This window comes from Dermacentor silvarum, chromosome 4 (assembly GCF_013339745.2).
Source record: "Dermacentor silvarum isolate Dsil-2018 chromosome 4, BIME_Dsil_1.4, whole genome shotgun sequence".
Lineage (NCBI taxonomy): Eukaryota > Metazoa > Arthropoda > Arachnida > Ixodida > Ixodidae > Dermacentor > Dermacentor silvarum.
The window spans coordinates 141,234,763-141,255,444 of NC_051157.2; the positions used below are offsets into that span (position 1 = coordinate 141,234,763).

Consider the following 20,682-nt stretch of genomic DNA (forward strand, 5'->3'; position numbering starts at 1 on the left):
AATTGGCGCAGCACTTCCATCCCTGCCTTGCTCTCAAACGCTCTCTTTTCATACAGAAGCCTGTTTCTCACTCTCTTCTGGACGCTTTATTTCGTAATAAAGAACGTTCCTATACGTGACTGCTATTGGTAGCTGCGGTCGGCTACGCAGTGTAGATACCGCGGCCGCCGTGGGGTGCCGCCACGAGTCTACTGGCTAAGCGCACTGCGGCTCGCAGAGGACAACCACGTTTGGCTTACGTTTAGCGCGACGTAGGCACCAAAGTAGTGGCGTCTACGTTAACGCCCAAACATCCGTTAACATAAAAAAAATTTTTTTTTGAACTGCGCGCCACGGTGAAATTTAGAGCGTTGTGGCCCCGCCCCACTACGACGTAGCCTTCTCGGTGCAAGGCATTGAAGAAGGAACTGGAGCATAGCGGCGGCCGTGTTTGATTGCCAATAACTTCGCTTCGGCTGAACGCATTGAATTACTTTTTGCGGCAAAGTATTCCTGAAATAGCCTATGTTCACTCCAAATACCTTTCTCCACTTCGATAAAAAGGGGTTCAGCGCCCCTTTAAGTTCTGCGCCCTAAAAATAAGTCGCTTTATTGATGCGACGGAAATTCGCATGCCCGAAAATTCATCATGCAGGAACAATTCGCCAAAGCTGGTCGGTCGAGTGTTTGATTACTTTTGAATGCGATAACTACAGTGTCAAATAACTCGCGAACGCGGTGAAAATTGCGACGTCACGGATCCTGATGCGGCAGTATGAAGGCGGCGCGTCTCACCAGCAGCATTTTCTTGCGTCGTATCTGGCTTATCAAGCTCCGGATCCCGATTGCACTGATGTATTCGTAGTCCTGGAAGAGTATAGCCTACCAATTGCAATCTAGATATAGCTTCTTTCATTATCCGCCCATTTTCATGTCCACTGCTAGCCGATTTCAAGTTGTGCCTGCAATGTTCCTTTCATCACACCACCCAATTCTTCGCCATCCTCGACTGCATTTCTTTTTGCTTGGCACCTATTCTGTAGCTCTGACCACCGTTTATTTGCCCCACGCAATACACGGCCTGCCCAGCTTCAGACTACCGGCTATGGCTCTCTAATCCACACCACCGTCTTCCTGCCTCTTAACGTTACCCCTAACACTTTTTCGGTAGATCACTTGCTGTGCGGTCCTTTACTTCCCAAGCTTCTTAGTCAACCTCCAAATTTCAACGACAGCGGTGAGCTCCCGGTCATGATTTGGTAATGCCTGCCGTATGCGCTCCAACTCATTTCATTCGCGTACGTTTAAGAGTACTGTAATGACATTTTGGACTTGTAATTTATTCTGCATTTATGAACATATAGAGTATCTCACTATAACACCTAGAGGGTAATCTGGCGCCACCGTCTATGCGAGTTTCTTAAAGGGCGCTGTGCCGCCATGGGAATGACGGGATATGTGTCTGCGCGGCTTGTGTTGGCTGGTGTGGTTTGAGGCTTCGTCTAAAACGTGCATATGGCTACACAAATAACGCGTTCTGAAAATAAAGTCTGCATAAAAGGCTTTCATTCACGAATATTACATCTCTCAATAAAGTATACCCACCTACAATGCAGGATCAAGCGAAGAAAAAGCAAGAACAGACAAGTTGTTCCAAAGCGAGCGAGAATCTTTGTCGTCTGTCCTCCAACTTGAGTGGCGAGCTGATACTTTTTACGTTTCATATAATTGTACATCCAATAATAAGTCCTCAAAATTAAACAAAACATGTTTTTATCTAATAATAAAGCTAAAACAGTTTTTACGTACTGTTTCAGCAGAAAATAAATCATTGTGACAGACGGAACGGTGCTAGCCAAGCACGTTTTCAAGGCGTCCTGGCTTAACGAGAACGATGTCAATCCGAAGTCACAATATACTGGCATTCCCAAGCATACCACAGCGCAGCAGCGCCAGATTTACCTCTAGGTAATAAATTGAGAAACTTGATGTTTATGAAGGTCCAAAAGCTCTAAACCGCAGAATAAATAAAGCGAAATGATAAAGTGAGCAGCTTTTACTTTGTCTCTGTTGCACGCATATAGACACAGTCGAGCGCATCCTACAGCGAAATGACCTGTATAATGAAGAAATAATGCCGTCCCGATTCTATTTCGAGGTGTGTGGTGCGCGACCTTTACAACGAAGTGCCCTGTAAAACAAATTATTTTGGAGGCCCCAAGCACTTCGTTATCAAGGCGTTCGACGGTAGTTTTCTTTACTCTAGGCACCATTCCTGACCTATTACTCTTTTATCACCTCATCAACCCCCCCCCCCCCACTTCTGACCACCGTTCAAATGTCGGCAACTATATAGGCTGCGACAGACTGGTTACAGTGCAGTCAGAAGTAATTTCCTTCACTTCCTTTATTTCAATAAACAGTCAGTTACTACTTACTATTACTACTATGCGATAAGCGTGTGCCAGTTTTGGGACTTAAAAAAATCACCAGCCCTGCCCCTGTCGAGGAAATGGGGGTAAGCGAAGCTTGTCGTGTGTGTACCTGACCTACTACTTTCCCGTAGTTACGAGGCGTGCCCCACCGTTCTCGGGTTCCTGAAGGGCAAGACGACGCTGTCGCAGGCGTTCTGCTTCGTTTGCCGTAAACTCGGTGCCGGCGGTCGTTTCGCTGACGTTTCACCTGAGCTTCGGAAGCACTCGCACTAGAATCAGCACGTCGACGACGAGCCCTTTCCCGAGCGAGTTTGCGGCGCCATCGCTCAAACGCAGCCTGCTCCTCGGCGGAACGCATCACGCCGAACCTTCCCATCCGGACGTCGAAAATAATCTGAGGCGAGGAAAGCCCAGCGGAGCGCGCGCCAACCCCTGTTCCTTCCCTTTCCCTCCCCAGACACACCAAACGACCGTCGCGCGCGTCAATCCGGCGCTAGTGCAGCTTTTCCCGCACCTACTCTACTCTGGGAGCAGCCGGGTTTTAGCACGACACCACCACCACCGACACTTGTGAGGCAATACAAGCTTTGGCTGAAAATGTCATCGCCCATGCATCCCGTATCGATGGTGAACCAGCAGAGATGAAATGTGCGGCCCCAATTTGAGCCACACGTGATTTCTTTCCTTCTTATCCCTCGATCATACCCACATATCCCTGGCTCATATACTCGTATATCCAATGCGGGTATGCTGCACACGTGATTTTATTATCATTAATTGTGACGTAACTGACGAGCACGTGATGTTATTGATGTCACGACCTATCAGTCATGTTAGTATTCCATGCCAACTTTGTATATACCAAGAGAACGAGACGCGAGTTTTTGACTGGTTTTCGATAGGGTTTTAGCGTGACACCACCACCGCCGAGCCGACACTTGTGAGGCAATACAAGCTTCGCTTGAAAAATTGTGTTAGCATGCTGCATTTAATGAGCAAGCAAGTGCAGTGAATGTTCTAAAAGAATGACACACAGGACGCATAAGATGGTACCATTGTACTAAACTTTATTGTACTTGACTAGTTCCCTCGAAGGTTTTTATTCCTCACTCTCTCTCTTTCTCTCGGTCTATTTACAAAGCCCGCCGCAAACACAGTATATCCTCAGCTCTCTTCTGCGTGTGTGCACTTGTGTATCGATTATCAAAGGCGAACAAGAAGAGGGGATAGCATATGTGTCTCGTGTATGTGTAGAGTATGTGTGTGCGTGTGTGTGTGTGTACATCGCCGACATAGCATCACGATCATCAATATAATCACTCTCGTCAGCCGCAGCAACGGCCGCAACTACTGCGCGCGACATCGTCATCGGTACACACATAAGCGCCACTGGCGCAACACACACGTACGCCACGGAAAAACAAAACAAAAAAAATAATAAAGAAACTGACCGACACCGTCACGGCGAACATACAGAAGATGGAAATACAAACAAATACACCGCTGCGCTCTCCAGCAGAACAAATATGGTACGACAAACGCACAAAAGCACGCAACGCACTGACCTCCATGCGCAGAGTACCTCCCTCCCTCATTTCTGTGCCTACGCGTCGTGATCACGCAAAAGTTTAGCCAACATCCAGACTGGGTCAAACATGAGCCGCCTCAGGCGCTTCGACTACAAGGTTTACACCACACGGACGACCACATCGGCATTAAGAGTGCGCCCGATTAGGGGAAATGCCGAGATCACTTCGAATGTCGCGCAATCATGCAGACCCAGTTTCGTGCGTGAACACGAAATGAGAAATGCGGCTCAGGGTGCCCTAAGTGGTCTGAATCGATTTGGAGAGAACCAAACGGTGGTGATAGATTCTGGACGTTGTGAAAGTTTGCCACATTGGCGAACTTGTCATCTGCGACAGTTCTGACTGGCTCACGTGACTGCTAGAGCCTCCCCGAAACCGCCGTCAAGGCGTAGTTTGATTGCAGAAAGAGGGCAAAAGATGTGCGCGTTCGTTTCGTTCTAGTATATGTCCTGCTTGCCACAAACTTCAAACGCAAAACGAAAGGTGCGACCCCTCAACTTGCGCTGGCTGGCACCCCACTTTGGATTCTACAGCCAGCTTTAACAGTGAACTGAAACAAAGTACACGGCGCAAGCGGGAACCACTCGGTCTGTTTTCTGAGTCTCAGCGCTGCGACGAGCAGCACTTTAGCACGGTTCATCGACCACTGGGAAGATTCGATCAGATGGATGGGCGTGAGGAAGATAGAGCAGCGCACGCAATCCTGCTCACCGTGATCCTGCAAAAGGACGTGCTCTATGGCAACCAAGCACAGCCGTGTCGCCACCTTCCTTCGCGAGTCACTGAGAAAATAAAAACATATAACCGAGCGACGCCAACCGTTCAATCACTCAGGCTCCGCAAATCAATACGTGTGGTTTCGAAAACGGCATCGCGTTCTGAAGCTCTTTTCTCTAAGCACTCATCCCACGCGGTATATGCCTCTCACCAATTCTAGCCATTTTCGCGGGTATTCGCCATGGTTCCGAATACCGACTTGTTCGTGATTGTCACCTCCAATTTCGCTGCTCTCGTCCGTTTCCGCAAAAATGTCATGAATTGAAACGTATCGCCGTCATTCTCCCGGGCGGTGACAGAAAAAGAAAAAAAAAACTAAGAACAAGCTTTTCGTTAGAGAGTATGTCTCTTATCCAGTGAATCGGCACCGCACTGAACGTCTGCAGGACATAAGGCTGCAGCCATGGCACAGGGCTCTGCACATGGAGGTCACGTGAGATGTGCGCCGCGACCGACGTCACAGCAGCGCAACGGTGGCGGTATCAGCATTGAGCTGACGTCACACGCGGTGGTGGCGCGCGCGGGACGAAGGCAAGAAGAGAGACGCACACAGGCACGCACTGTGGAATGCACGCACAGTTTTTCGATAAGAAAGGCACCAACGGACAGGCGTGTACTACACATCTCACACACACACACGCGTCGTCATCGCTGCTGCTTCTTCGGCGCACCGGGCGTTGCAGCCCCGCGAGTGACACTTCATACTTTACCCCCTTCTCAACACTCATTTTTGCGACTCTTTCCCATTCAAGCGACCCCGTAGAAGACACGCTTGCCTCTGCATTTTTGTGTGTGTGTTATGCATGTTAAGTGCATGTATCGTTTTCGTGTGTGAAGAAGTAAGCGCTGATCTTCGTTTTCAGTGTCCAATTTTGAGACATGTCTCCACGCTTGAAGTTTTGTGCCAAGCAGTCGCCCAGCCGATTCTCAGATGTCGGAACTTCCAAGCTACTACCCTGCACTCCGAGACACGCCAGTCGAATTTCTCTAATAAAATACACCTTGTCAATGTAAAAGTAATTCTGTCCAAAAAGTTTCACCCAGTTGGCTTTGTTGACATGATGCAAGTAAAGCCAACGGTTTTAGCAACGTTCGTGCAACACTTGTTTAGAAGATTAGCCTGCAATGGCACCACAAATTTGACGTTCTTCCACCACCATTCCGCAAGCAACATCTGACATCGGAGAGTCAACTGGAACCCCTGTCACACGTGGGACACGAATGAGGTGAAATGACAACGCAAGAGAAATAAATGTATGGAAACACTGTCCACAACATGCCAGCCAAGTGTCGCAACCAGCTTTGCTGAAACAGGTTCATGGCCACATGTCGTTAGGACAAGCAAAATGTTGGAGAGGTATCGAATGAAATAAAAAAGCACCTTGCTATAGCTTCCACAGCAGACTTTTTTTTGCTTTTCTTTTTTTTCTTTTGTGTGCGTGTGTGTGCCGCGTAGTGTGACAGGGGTTGGACACTGGCAAGCACATATAACTAAGGTGTGCGCAACAGTTGGGAGTGGTGGCGGTGCTGTCAGCGTGTTTGCTCTCTCAGTACAGAGCGATGGTACTAGAGACATCAAAGGCCCCATATGGAAACAGGAAGGGGGAAAAGACAGAGGTGCATTTAATTCAGGTGCACTGGTGGCACACCTTGGCTCTGCTGCTTGGCAGATGGAGACAAGCCGCACTAGCCAGCTCCACGGCCGATGATGCCATGCAGCCACGAGACTTGCACAGCACGCACCCGGAGCAGTGCCGCCCGAGAGACTCGAGTGCCACCGGAAAAAGGTGGCGATATCGACGTTGAGAACAGCAGCTGCTCAGCTGTCCACGGTAAGAGTCGTGGCAAGGCAAAGACGAGACTGGCTTCGAATCAGCTCAGTCAGAAGGAACAGCTGTGCTTGCTCAATGGTCGGGTTACTTCGCCCCCCTCACCCGTGTGCCGTCAATTGTCCTACACTAGGCGAAACGCTTCGGATTCCTGCCCCCAGGCAAATCTTTTGTCGCTACAGGTCAATGGTAGAGATAGAGATATATATCTATATATTATATGTATGTACATCTAACACAGTGCTCACTTTTCAATTCATTTAAACAAAATAATTAACCAACAACAGTGACCTGTCCCTCCTACCCTCGTTCGACGGTCAACAAGCTACATGCAAGTGCATCTTTCATGCTCGCTGATATAATAAAAAACCACAACTGCCACCACCTGAATGATACAAAAATAATAGCCAACAGAAACGGGAATAATACAATCCAAGGGCAGAGGCACTGCTCTCTCAAACGCACACACAAGCACACACAGGCCTAGCACATAAGGGGAGCTCACTGGTGCATGCAAATGCAGGATGAACTGTGCTGGCAGGCGGGATAGGCCGAAAGTTGAGGCTACTGGCAAGTGAAATTTGCTTGAAGTGCGACCTGTCTCTGTATAGTGGATGACGCAAATCTGAGCAGCATGCAACTACCAGAGAGGATAGACTGTGCCCCTCAATGCTTTGTTCTCGGTTTGTGTCCCTGAATTTTCTCTCGCTATTTTGTCTCTCCCTACTGGACTCAGTTCAGATGGGGTACAGCGCATGATGTTACAACTTGAAGACACGAAGTCACCCTTCCATAGCACACTTAACTAGCAAGAGGCTTAGTCATTAGCAAAAATAACTCATCAGACACCGTCAAGCAATTCTCAAACTCGAACTTGGATAATAAGGTTTCACTCAACTTTTTAACTAGCCATTCCCTGTCACGAGCACAGAAAATTGCCTCTGATGATGAACACCAGAAATTCTGCACTACGTGCATCTTGCTTTTAGGCCTGCTAGCATCATGCATTTCTATGTGCTACACTTTGCTGATATTTTTCATCTTCTTTGCAAGCTTTATGTAAGCGCATAAGTCAGCTCTACAAATGGTACGAGCTTCCCAGCCAGACAACTGCCATTTGGGCGAGAACCTTCGGAATACGCAGCTCTCCAATTGCACGGCACCAGCAAACTCTCCTGATGCGCATTCACACACACACATGGACAGTTGAATGTAATAACTAAAGCAAAAAAAAATAATAATAAAGTGAATGCCAAATGATACGCGCTTGCAGCTTCTGTTGCAACACGTTCCTTGTGTAACCTATGCAACCTTTCTGTTTCCCAACAATACGCCTTGCACGGAAGCATTTGCCATCCGACACCATAATCACAAGAGCCAGTAAAACGAGCACGCACAGCAACGCAAACTCGGGTCTGTACATACTCTCACCACGAAGCCAGCACATGATCAAACGAGCATGTGCACAGATTGTGTGAAATGACTGCATATTTTGACAACAGACTAAAACAAGCAACCCAGGCTAACAAGGCAACAAGAAGTACACACATTGTCAGGACAAGCAATAAATAGGACTGAAAGCAAAGAACACCGGAAAAACAAGCCCACTATTTACACACATGCATGTGAGTGCGCAACGCACACATACACGTGTTAGATGTACACAATCACAATTCCTGAAAATCAAACAAAAAATAATTAGGAAAACAAAGGTTGGAAAGACTTGGTAACGTCCTGCCCCTCATAGTGTTCGAAGTTTCGTAATGGCTCTTAATGGCAAATTGCAAAATATTTGAAATGCCAAGCAAAAAACCAGAGCAGACGACAGAATCTGAATCTAAAGCATTGCCACGCGGTCACAGCGGAACTAAAATGAAATGCAGCTGCCCTCTTTTGTTGACATAATAACCTGTGCCTGCCCCAAGATAACACTACGCAAACTTGCCACCTTACTGCACTCTCTCAAGAATTCTTACAAATTAGACAAGTGGTGGGCAACTATCCCATAGTTATGTAGCTGAATGACAAAATTAAGGATAACGTGACATACAATGCAGAACTTCAGAAATTCATAACCCCAGTGTCACGAGAACACAAATGCCCGTAAAATGGAGCCAGCATACGTCTATGTTTTGTAGCCGAGAAGTTGTGCGAAAGCTTTTGAAGCTATTAACGTTGCCTGCTACATGCACAAACTACTCAAATATTGTTAATATGTCTCCTAGTCCATTTTATTTTGAATATCTAGCCTTAATGGTTGCCTATGGAGGAGCCCAATAGAAACGAGAAAGCTCCTGCTGAAGATGAAGTAATAAATTTGTGGGTTGGAAAGAAGCTCGCATACAAACTCGTGTAATAGCCTCACCCTTCCCTTACTTCGTTTTTCACAAAAAAAAAGTAGTAGGGCTGCTATTGTGTTCAAATTTTCCCCTTCACCTAAAGTCTTCATCATTAAAGTTAACCCATCTTCTTTAAAAGTATAAAACTATACGGTTTAGGCCAAGACCAACGACACCAGCGAGTACAAAATACACTGAATCTATAACTATGAGTTGCAACAGCTGCCAACCTACCCATAATAGACACAATCAGCTAAAGAAAGTAAGAACAGGTAAACTTTTCACTGAGCTCATCCCTATCCCTTTAACAGATAATGTTGCCCTACTTACACATATATTGTGCTTTACTTCAAAAACAGGATATGGCTTAATATACAACTTAGCCGGCTGGGAAACAGCCCTTTTTACCTGTTAAAAATTACGGACACCACTTATAATCACGTATATAATCTAAACATGAGAGTTCAAAGCTGGGGTTTAGTTATTACACGAGTCGATACGTCAAGCAGAGAGAAAGCTAGCTGCAATGCGTGAAATTTCCACTCTTTGCAGATGAAGCAAGAACAGAGACATTCGAACGAGAAAAGAAAAATGGAGAGCAAAAACCATCTCTAGCTGGTGCTCGAAGCAGTTATGTCTGGTTCGCTCACAAGAACTTAACTAAAAAGGCATGCCATGGGCTTGAATCTTTTTGCAAATAGTGCCTCATCAGGAACACTGCAACCTCAAGTAGCCATAGCTCTCAGACTGCAGCCGCTAAAACAGTTTGTATACACTTCGGCTACAGTTATTGCAAGTTTCATGCTTGCCTCCCAATGGCTTGCGAAACTCGCCCCCCTCGTAAGGTGTCGCTGAGGCTGCCTTTAAAGCGAGTTCATTCGAAATACTGCAGGTGCAGGTTAGGGTACAAGCAGAGAACACTGTTCTCTGAGCCATGATTCGGCTCGAAATATTGCAGGTCATCACGAATTTTGAGAAAGTGCTGCAAGAATTACAGCTGGTGCAGCCGAAGAAGTTGTTTCTGAAGCCATAGTGAACAGCAAGAGCACTATGACGAAGGTGCCAGAGTCGGCATGAGTTCTACGTGTTGCTTAACCTCTCGAATACTAAGTAGCTCAAGACATGATGTTTGAAGATTAGTACCAAGCCTCTTGCGCTGCATTGGTTAATCTAAAAAGCCCATTTAGAAAGCCAGACGAATTCTGAAAAAGAAGACTTGGCTAAGACTATTTCTGATGTCTAACGTGCCAATGGTTGGTGCAATTGTTGATAGACGATCTATTAGAGATAATCTAGTGAAAATGTGAGCTCCTAAATGTTGTTTTCAACAAGCAGCTTGGTTTTGCCAATATTTCCTAATCACTATCAATGCAACTCTACAAGTATACTTTCAGTAGCTGTTAGCCTAAACTGAACCCCTCCCTTCAGCACCCTGACTAAAGGGTTCCAATTATCGCTAGTTAACTTGCGATGCTCACTCATCCAATGTCCACTACTGTCATGCAGCGTGTGACAGTGGCTTGCCTAGAGATGAAAGTTATGCATACCTTTAGCCTCAATGATAACTTCTCAAAAGCAGAAATAAACTAAACTTCTCGCATGCATCCGCAGACTTAATGCAAACACCACACCCACCACCATTTTGCCTGTTAGACAGCTGCTCCATCAACAGAGAATGCAGCAACGGCCGACTTAGTGACACACGCAAGTTGCACAATGCGTACACAGCAAGAGCAAGACTGTTCACACTTGCAGTCATGCACATACACTGCATCACCGAGAAGGACCACATTTAGAAGCCTACGACTTGGCAGCTATCGGAAACCAACAACCAATGAGGTGCAGGAACCACAAGTGGAGGATGCAGGTGAATCAAACAGTGTTTCTTCCTTGCAGCTTGACAAATGACGAAGCAGGCACATCCTCGACAATCGCCACCTGAGTGCACGCACAAAAACAGGTGGCTAAACAGTTGAGGCAAAGGCAAGAAGGTCATCGTTGCAAGCTGCGAGGTGCCCACCACTTCCACACCATCATCGACCCAGTCAGCCCTCCCCGCCAGCGACGATGATTGCCGACACTCCACTGCACGTGCAGCTCCAAATGCCCAGAGGGGGGGAGTGGGTTTGGGCCAGGGGGGGTAGAATAGAGAGAAGAAAGACTTGCCTAAATCACCAACCTCACGTGCTTCTTAAAAATAGAGCATCATCCTATTTACATATTGTGTGTATGTATGTGTCACCTCGCACACAAGAAAGTCCCAGCTGTGTGGCACCTAGTGGCTGTGTATGTGTGTGTGTGTGAGTGCGGGCCGAGGCGATGACAGAAAATAAATAGGCCCCCCTCTCACTCTCTCCCCATTTTATTTCCCTCCTCCGCTCCTGCAGAAGAATGACAAGCAGATGCAATTGTCCCCACGCCACACAACACACACACACACGACCCCACCCCCCCTCCTCTCCTACTAACACTAAGCGGCACTGGCAAATGTGCGAGTTTTGGGAGTGACCGTGCGTCGCCCACCCGAACAACCCGACAGGCACCAATTCGGGTCACCGATAAGACCGACTCGTATCACCAGCCTGCAGAGGGATGGAGAAAGTGACGTGACTTCCGTGACCCACCTACCAGAGGCATCACCCTCTTGATACAAGACACAGCCGCTCTAAGCAACCTTTGATCCAACTGCACAATCGCGTTTTGTAAGCTCAGGCCTACGAAGAATACACTGTTGCAGAGCTTGCAGGCACTGTCCCTTCTCGACAGAAAATTGTGGACTTCAGAAACTAGACAGCCATGACCTGTATGGTGCTTGGCACTAAATGTGGGATGCTGGCGCTTCAACCCTTAGATTATTAAGCACTGCACTGCAAAGCACTGGTTATTATAGAGGATGCGCGCTTTCAAATGAATGTGGCCAAAAGATGGAAATTGCTGACAGGGTGGCTCAACATATTCATCACAACCGCAATGCGTGAATATCATTCTATGCAAAATGCTTTTCTTTTTTTTTTGCAAAATGCACAGAGGAAAATATTTTACCACTCAAACAGTTTTCATAAAACACTGCATCTTAAGCGCAACAATGTAAAGAGAAATATGCCAAATGTGAATCAATAATCTACAAGGGATGACTTCTACGTGACCACAAGTGCAAACGAATTGCAGTAAAGTGTAAAAACAACAGGTGTAAAAGCTAAGCCTAACACCATTCTCTTAATAGCAGATAGATACTGGCACACAGAAAACACAGAAGAATTCTAACTGTCAGGGCACATTCACACTTGCGACACAACAACGTCCCACGACCGACTGCGACTGGAGACCAGAAAGCTACTCAAGACGAATGATGTTCACACTGACAAATGCGACCGACGAGTCGCTTAATGGAAAAGTCTCGCAATAGACCGTTCACGTCTGCTTGCAATGTCATCGCCGCGTTAAATAAGCATCAGCATATACAGATGCCCTGTTCCTTCGCATCTGATTGGTTCAGCTATTCTGCGACTGCGGTCGTGCGACTGGAACGAAACGGTCACCTTTCCAGAAAAGCGACCATTTGCAACTACTTGCGACTTGTCACTTTGCGACTAACTTGGTTGCGTGACCTCGCCTAGTCGCAACTGTGAATGGGCCCTCAGTCCCGTGTTTCTTGTGCGCCAATATATATCCGCTATGAAGTAGTCGCAACTCACCAAAGTTGCCGCAGTCTTATTGCCCCCCCCCCCCAGTGTACCATCTCTTTTTTTTCCGCTGAGTCGGTTGGTGGCACCAAGGTTACTTCACCAACATGTTTTCGTGTTTGTTTGTTTTTTCCCCATGAAAATGTCAGTCTCTTTCCTGACACTGATCTTATATAGACGCTGACAGTCTGGTTTACTTTTCTTTTTTTTTTCTTTTCAATGACAACCAAGACTTCTTGCCCCCATCACAAAGGGCTAGCTAGCAAGCTAGCCCCATGCATGGAACGTGCCTGCAAGCTCTTACAAATGAATATTCACCATGCATTCGACCACTTTCATGATCACAGAATGGTGGACGTAATGACTCTCCCTAGATAAACCACTCCAGCCAATTGCCTAGTAGTAACGCCCCTGCTGCCTCAGCACAGACATAACTAGCCCAGCTACTGTTGTGAAGGTTGCTTTTAACTAGCTGAGGGTCTAGAATGAGCTACTCTGCAGAGGCTATTCCGCAAGGGCCATGCTTTTTCAGAGCTCATGGCTCGGTTGTACTACCTCGCTGCAGAGGGAGAGGGGGGAGAGGGGGAGGCCTCCCATGCCTGCCACATAACACTGCCATAACTGCGGCTATAATCACTTTAGTGTCAAGCGGAGGATGGGCAAAGCAGCGAAGCCACATTTTAACCCAGTGTAACAGTGAAAACAACAAACAATTTGCTTGATGCTGCTGCTGTTGCCAGCAGAACCACCTAGTCACACCGAAGTGACGTCATCACCTTCGTGGCACCACCAGCAGCCACACTCTGGTGCCGACAAGCACAGTACTACCCCAGTTGCGGATGCACAACGGAAGTGCCCCCCCGATACCACTCTCAGAGGAACCGGCGCTCCACACTACAGGCTGCTATCACCACAGGCACTCGACAAAACGTTAACAAAGCGGCGACCACGACGACCTACTGCGCGGGCACCACGCTCCCGGCCGTCGTGGCGGCCATTGACATCGGAGCTGCCTCGATGCTGGAGGTAACCACAGAGCGCTGCATCGCCGAAGGCGAGAGGGACACGTCCATGGGGGCAGCCACTGAAGCCGGGATGGCTTCAGCAGCTGCAGAATCTTCGTCTGTGCTGCTGCTTGCTGCGACGGCCGAGGAGGAGGGCGTAGAAGAAGAGGCGGCGGGACTTCCGTTGGCGCTCTCGGCGGGCGGACAGAGTCCGAGCGCAACGGCCAAGTCCTGTAGCACGACGGCATCTTTGGGATCCACCAGATTGAAGCGCGCGTTGAAGAGGGTGAAGTGGGCGAATATCGAATGCAGATGGCCGTGCAGCTGCAGCAAGACCATCTCCCGGAAGTGGGCATGGTACAGGTGTGCCAGGACGTGCAGCAGAAGTCCGTGGATCTTCTTCACCAGGGACTCGAAAGAGCTGGGAAACTCGCGTTCTGCAGAGAAGCAATTCAGATCCCAAAGTGAGTCATCGAAGCAGGCAGGGTTCACCAAACCGGTGGCACGTTCACGGTCCATGGAATTAAGTGTGAAAGAAACACCACAAAGGAGATGCGAAACACCAAAGCGCTACCACCAACAGGTTTTAATGCTACTTGATTGGCACCAATATGTATAGGCACAAGAAATCGCAAACAAGGAAAAACGAAACAACAGAGCATGCAATATGTTCAAATTGGATTATCACCAACTAGTCCAATGCTGCCTGCCTTTGGAATGTGTTATAGGGACAGTGGAGTATGTTTCTGGCATTCAGGAGCAGACGCACCTCATCCAAATAGTCAGAGATGGTATGCAAGCACACCTTAAAAACCAGGCTTATGGAGCACAAAACTGGCGTCAAAGCGGTGAACTTTCTCCGGTGGCAAACGCATGACGCCTAATGCCTAGAAATGTTACAGCTGCTGTAACACATGGCTCGGGGAGAAAAAGTTCGGCACAGCAAACGTTGCCGCCACAAGCAGCAAACACACAAGGTGCGCTCACCAGGTGTCGCGAGGAGCGTTCTCCCTCCAGCTTCAGGCGGCTAGTTGAGAGCCGCTGCAGGTTTTTACTTTTCCATTTGTAAATGCACATATTAAACTTCTTTTTAAATTGCTCGGCAATTAACAACAATTAATAGACTGAACCCTTTTTATTATTTTGTTGTTTTACAAAAAAAATTTGTCGCAGTGTCACCCGAAAGGCGAAGCACCAATTGCGATAGCAAATTAGTAGAGAGCTACACGGAGTAAGGATAGTAGTTTTATCAGCTGTATAAACTTGGACATGCAGCAGCACCAGCAACGTGCAGAACAGTTGTCGACGCCGTCAGAGTTTTGCCCGCGTTCACACCGAACGCGCGCGGCGTTTTTATATGAATACGTATTTGGTGCCGCAGCTAAACGTCGCCTCCCCTCCCTCCCTCCCGTCCCCCCACAGCCTTTTGCACGAAGGAAGAAGTTGCGTTTTCTCTCTATATATGGAAAGGAGGAAAGAGACGCTTAATTCTGCGGCCCTTCAGGGAGCACGGCACAGAACGCATTTGCTCTCCGGCGTGCGTTCACTCCCCGTGAAAGCGCGCATCCCTCGCGCCCTTTCACTCGCACATACAGCGTCCGGAGCGCAGCGACGATTTCATCGCCATTGACGTCATACGGAACCTCACAGCGAAGGCGACGACGACGCCAGAAATCTGCTTTGGAGTGTCCATATAACTGCTATCGCAATAAAACATATTCGTCAAGTCTGACAACACTGACAGCTACATGGCAAATGCACAGCAGTGACGGTGACAAGAACTTTTATTGATCCTGAGAAACTGGCCAGGGGGAGCCGAAGGCTCCCTCAGGTCAAGTCGGTGCCTCCGCCCAGGCAGTGTCCGCCTGTTTATCACTCCACGTAGCCCAAGCCAGCGAACAAGCCAGCGCCACGTCTATTTCTGCCACGTAAAGTTCATCGTGAAAGTTCGCTCTGCGCGGCCTGGGCATAACTAATTTTTTTGCAGAAAAAAAAATAAAACAATGAAAACGAACAATTTCTTAGCGCCTTGCCTTAATGAATTTCATTACCACTCTTAACTCATCTGCTATAGAGCACCAGTACTAAAGGCAAGTAAGCGAGGCAAGAAATTAGGGACAAAGGGTGAATGACTCGTTCTTGCCCTATCCCTTGACACCAGACAGCTGTAGCCAGTCTCTTAGCTGCAGCTCACCTATCCTGTCGTAACACGTGCTGCTTGCTGCTAGAGAGCCCACCCTAACACAACCTCTCCATACCATCCCGTAACATCAGCCAGGAGCAGGTGCTGGGAGACAGAATGCTTTCAAATCTGTCGAAGCTGCTAGCTTTTATGGTGCTGTGAATTATGCATGACAATGAGCAGGTCACCGAAAGTGAGTGGCATCGTAAACATTATCATAGGTCTGACGCAAAGTTTCCTTACTGTATTTTAAATGTAGAAGACCATAGCATGTGCGCAGGAAGCTTGATTAAAAAATAAGCAATGTGCAAAATAGTGGGCACCCTCTTCCACAGCTGCGGCCGAACCACTCACTATAAGATCCGGTTGGAAAACAGCGCTAATCTCCTCTGTTGTTACCTGGGCTGAAACAGGTCTCTTTTTGCTCTTTACCTTGCTCTCAGCACCTGTTTTCCTCCTTGTTTTTCTGCAACAAGTATTCATTGCAGGAAATGCCATTCCTTTTCTGTTCACGAAAAACGGGTAGACGGCGGATTTTATTCGACAACTTGCAAAAATCCAACTTTGCTGCCTTGCGCGGCTGTTTAGCGTTTGCTACCCAAAAAAAACTATCCTCCACAGAAAGCATTTCCTCCGACTAAGTGCTGTGTCTACAGGGAGGAAGCGCGAGCACAAAGGCTTTCTTAGAATTCTTCCAAATATTTTTTTCCTCGTGGTCCCAGAACACCCCACACCTAGCTACCTAAAGGGCATGTATTGTTGCCATTCAACAGCCTTTACTACTGCCCAACCCTCACAGAGTAAAGGAGTTTGGGGTTGTAAATTCAAAGTTGTTGAATGGGAACAATACCTTGTTCTGTTAGTCTGTAGACGAGCACATCATTGTTGGGAAACCCCTCTTTCACGCATTCGCGGCATACTTCTGCAAATATTGGGCCACAATGGGTCACATTGTTCACAATGGATTCGCAAATGCTGCTGTTTACATAAATGCATTAAGCTGTAAACATACTATAATCCCTTTGTACATTTATAATCTTCAACATACTATAATATGGGGGGGGGGGGGAGGGGGGCCTCCAGACATTGCTTTGTCTAGGACCACCACTGTCGCTGTGCATGCACTGTCAAGCTTTTGGTGACATTGACACTTACTGACTAGAGTGTCCTGAATTTGCTGCAGAAAGTATTAATAGATTGACTAGTGAGTGAGTGAGTACGAACTTTATTATTGCGATAGCAATTATATGGACACTCAAAGAGGATTTCTGCCATCGACATTGCCGTCGCCGTGAGGTTCCGTATGACGTCAACAGCGATGAAATCATCGCCGCACGCATGACGCTGTATGTGCGAGTGAAAGGGCGCGAGGGACGCGCGCTTTCACGGGGAGTGAACGCACAGTGGAGAACGAACGCACAGCGGAGAACAAACGCGCGTTCTGCGCCGCGCTCCCTGAAGGGCTGCAGAATTAAGCGTCTCTTTCCTCCTTTACAATCACCTATATATAGAGCAAACGCGACTTCTTCCGTCGCGCGAAAGGCCGTGGGGGGATGGGAGGGAGGGGATGTGACATTTAGCTTCGGCACCAAATGCGTATTTATATAAAAATGTTGCGAGGCGAGAAGGTGGTAAAGACTTCCGACGCTGCTCGACGAGTTTCCCGTCCTGATCTTATCGAAAACCTCCGAGCCGCCCCCAGAGGCCCTGGCAACAGGCACCAACGCCGCGCGCGTTTGGTGCGAACATGGGCAAAACGGCGACGGCGTCAACAACAGTTCTGTGCGTTGCTGGTGCTGCTGCAGGTCCAAGTTTATACAGCTGATAAAGCTACTATCCTTACGCCGTATAGCTCTCTAGTAAGTTACTATCGCAATTGATGCTTCGCCTTTCGACTGAAACTGCGACATTTTTAGGTCCTGAGGAGATAGACTAAAGCAGACGACTGCCCCAGGCACCCAAGTGCAAGTGAGATTTTGTTCCCACGAGGACACAGGATATTTAGGAGAGAGGTGCTTCGACTCCTCTTATTAAAGTTCATACGTGATATGTGGCTAGAGTGTGAATGGTGAACAATGTGGTCAAGTAATTTGAATATAGCGCAATATGTTGGGCTCTATATCCAGTTCCTTGTGATACCGGGTGTCCGCCGGAGCCACGAGAGCCAAGGCCACAAACCATAACGCCCTGGCGTGCATGTCGATAGCATAGGTCGCCGCGGTCGTGCAAAAAACAAATAATGAAAGCAGGTAATTTGCGGCATTTGAAAATCGAGCAAAAGCGGTAGCGCAATTAATAAGTCATAACAATGTTTCTGGTTAAAGAAACGCACTTGTTTATTGGTTGTTTCGTTGTTTTTCCCTCTGCGTTACCATTTTGCTATCATTTTTATGTACGACGATGTCACGTCGGCAGAGCTACACCGCTGACTTAAAGTGTCAAGTGGTACTTTTTGCTGAAAACTCGAACAACTGCGCCGCTCAGCACGAACTTATCGTGATTGAAAAGCTGATTAGGGGTTGGAAAAAGCAGCGGGACCAACTTTTTGTGTGCGACGGGCGGCGTCATGCTTTTCGGTTGATGACGCTCTCGAGAAATATTTGAGGCTTCATGTGGAAGACAACTTTCCTGACAGTTCTCACGAGGATGTGGCTTGTGGCAGCGACTACCGAGTGGCCGAGCCGAGCTTATTGTAAATAAAGGTGTGTCATGTTCCAATTTTTCCGTTTCTCAAAAGATCTGGGTCGGTTGATATTCAAATAATTTTTTTTTATTTCTCGGAGAGCACAATATATAGGGGTCGACTTATTTTCGAGTAAATACGGTAATCAAGCCAACTGGGTGCTTAACTTAATGTTCAGAGAATATGAAGGGGTGAAATGACACTTCGTGATGCCTTTACAATCAACTGAATCAACTGTTGGTAATGCCTCAAAATTGTTTTATTGTGATAGCAATTATATGGACACTCCAAAGCAAATTTCTGCCGTCGACGTCGCCGTGAGGTTCCGTATGACGTCATCGGCGATGAAATCGTCGCCGCGCTCCCGACGCTGTATGTGCGAGTGAAAGCGCGCGAGGGACGCGCGCTTTCACGGGGAGCGAACGCACGGAGAGCAAATGTGCGTTCTGCGCTGTGCTCCCTGAAGGGCTGCAGAAGTAGGCGTTCGAAGGCGTTCTTTCTTCCTTTCCATATATAGAGAGAAAACGCAACTTTTTCCGTCGCGCGAAAGGCTGTGGGGGGACGGGAGGGAGGGAGGGGAGGCGACATTTAGCTGCGGCACCAAATACGTATTTATATAAAAACGCCGCACACATTCGGTGCGAACGCGCGCAAAACGCCGACGGTGTCGACAACAGTTCTGCACGTTGCTGGTGCTGCTGCATGTCCAAGTTTATACAGCTGATAAAACTACTATCCTTACTCCGTATTCCTTACTCTACTAATTTGCTATCGCAATTGGTGCTTTGCCTTTCGGGTGAAACTGCGACAAATTTTTTCTGACCTCTACATTAGCTGCATGATGGCTCAGTCCCCGTGCCCCCACAGCGAGCAGTACTGCTGGCAGTCTAGCAAGTGGCACACAATTGGAGAACAGAGCACTCACCAAACTTTGTTGGGAAGAGGGACTCATCATTGACCGTCTTCTGGGTGAAGGTCATCACATAGTCTATGTACTGTGGGGCAGCCACCTTGCACTTCTTCCCTTTCTCATCAAACCACAGGTACTGCCTGCACAGGACAGAGAGAACAGTCATCAAGTAAGATACTACATCAGCATTAACTTAAATGCAAATCAGATCTGGGATAGCATGCACTTTCTCATTTTTGCCTACGCTGGTTTGTGTGATGTTTGAGTGGTCTACGATCTGTTTGGCAAGGTTTTAAGATAACACAATGTTCAGCAACCAAGTTCACATAACCTAACGAAAGACATTCTAGCTATAACTTTTCCCGTTCACATTTCAACTGGTGAGACAATTCATGCCAAATGCTAAGGACCATGGTGTAAGATATACTTTTTAAGTGTGGACAGCACGCCTCGCAGGAAGGCCTGATAATGTCCCCTATTTCGAAAAGGCGGCACAAGATGACTCTCCGATCATAGGTCTTGTCACGTGAGAAGCAGCAATGCTTTTCTATGGGAAATGCATTGGAAATGAGAAATGCAAACAAGGCAGAAACATTTGTTCCGGTCCTGTGAGAGCTAAGCAAGCAGACTATTTGCCAATTGCAATGGCGCGAGAACATTTTATTTCGTTCTGCTTTTTGCCAGTATACGGCATTTGTTGCGGCATTGGTTATGACGTGTCCACATCTAAAGAATATATATTTCTTACAGCGTGCCGAAGATGGTGGGGGAAGTGCGGGCAAGTCGTGTTTAAACGAAACTTGACCGGTCATACGTGAGTCAGGGTCAAACCTCACAGGTTCATTCCAAGATCAACGCTCATCTGAACCAGCAACACTTGGGTGGCTACTATCACATGCTAGAAGGTACCAGCGTGTCAAGCTGAGCCTAGGTGCGCATGCTCTCATCTGGCGATGATGGCAGCCCCCCTTCCTGGTATCACTCACACAAACCAGCGGTGTGTGAGGCATGGTTGGTGCTTGTGAGATTTGACCCCAATGCCCTATATTTATTTCTTTATACTGTGGGCGTTTATTACGCACGTCTGCTTCATCTGTATATTATCATCATCATGCTACATTGCTCAATCCTCATCTTCAGTTATGTGTGATCATCACCATCGGGTGTGTGCCTTTGCTGGTTTGCTCCCGAGTACTCGGGCCGAATAAATGTCATGCCAACAGAGACGTCTTAAGTGGTGGAGGTAGCTCCTTCGATCCTCAGTCCTCTGCC

The 20,682-nt window shown here is 47.6% G+C and overlaps 1 protein-coding gene across 3 annotated transcripts in view; it reads right to left on the reverse strand.

The window, feature by feature from the left end:
• Nucleotides 1–3,464: 3,464 nt before the first annotated feature.
• Nucleotides 3,465–20,682, reverse strand: part of LOC119450689 (MOB kinase activator-like 2) — a 145,419-nt gene continuing 128,201 nt past the window's right edge. For all 3 annotated transcript variants that reach the window (XM_037714202.2, XM_037714201.2, XM_049666139.1), the window contains exons 4-5: nt 19,426–19,550; nt 3,465–14,072 (exon numbers count right to left, since the gene is read on the reverse strand). In XM_037714202.2, the coding sequence (XP_037570130.1) occupies nt 13,588–14,072; nt 19,426–19,550 (610 nt within the window). In that variant the 3' untranslated portion in view covers nt 3,465–13,587. The remainder of the gene's footprint in view (nt 14,073–19,425; nt 19,551–20,682) is intronic.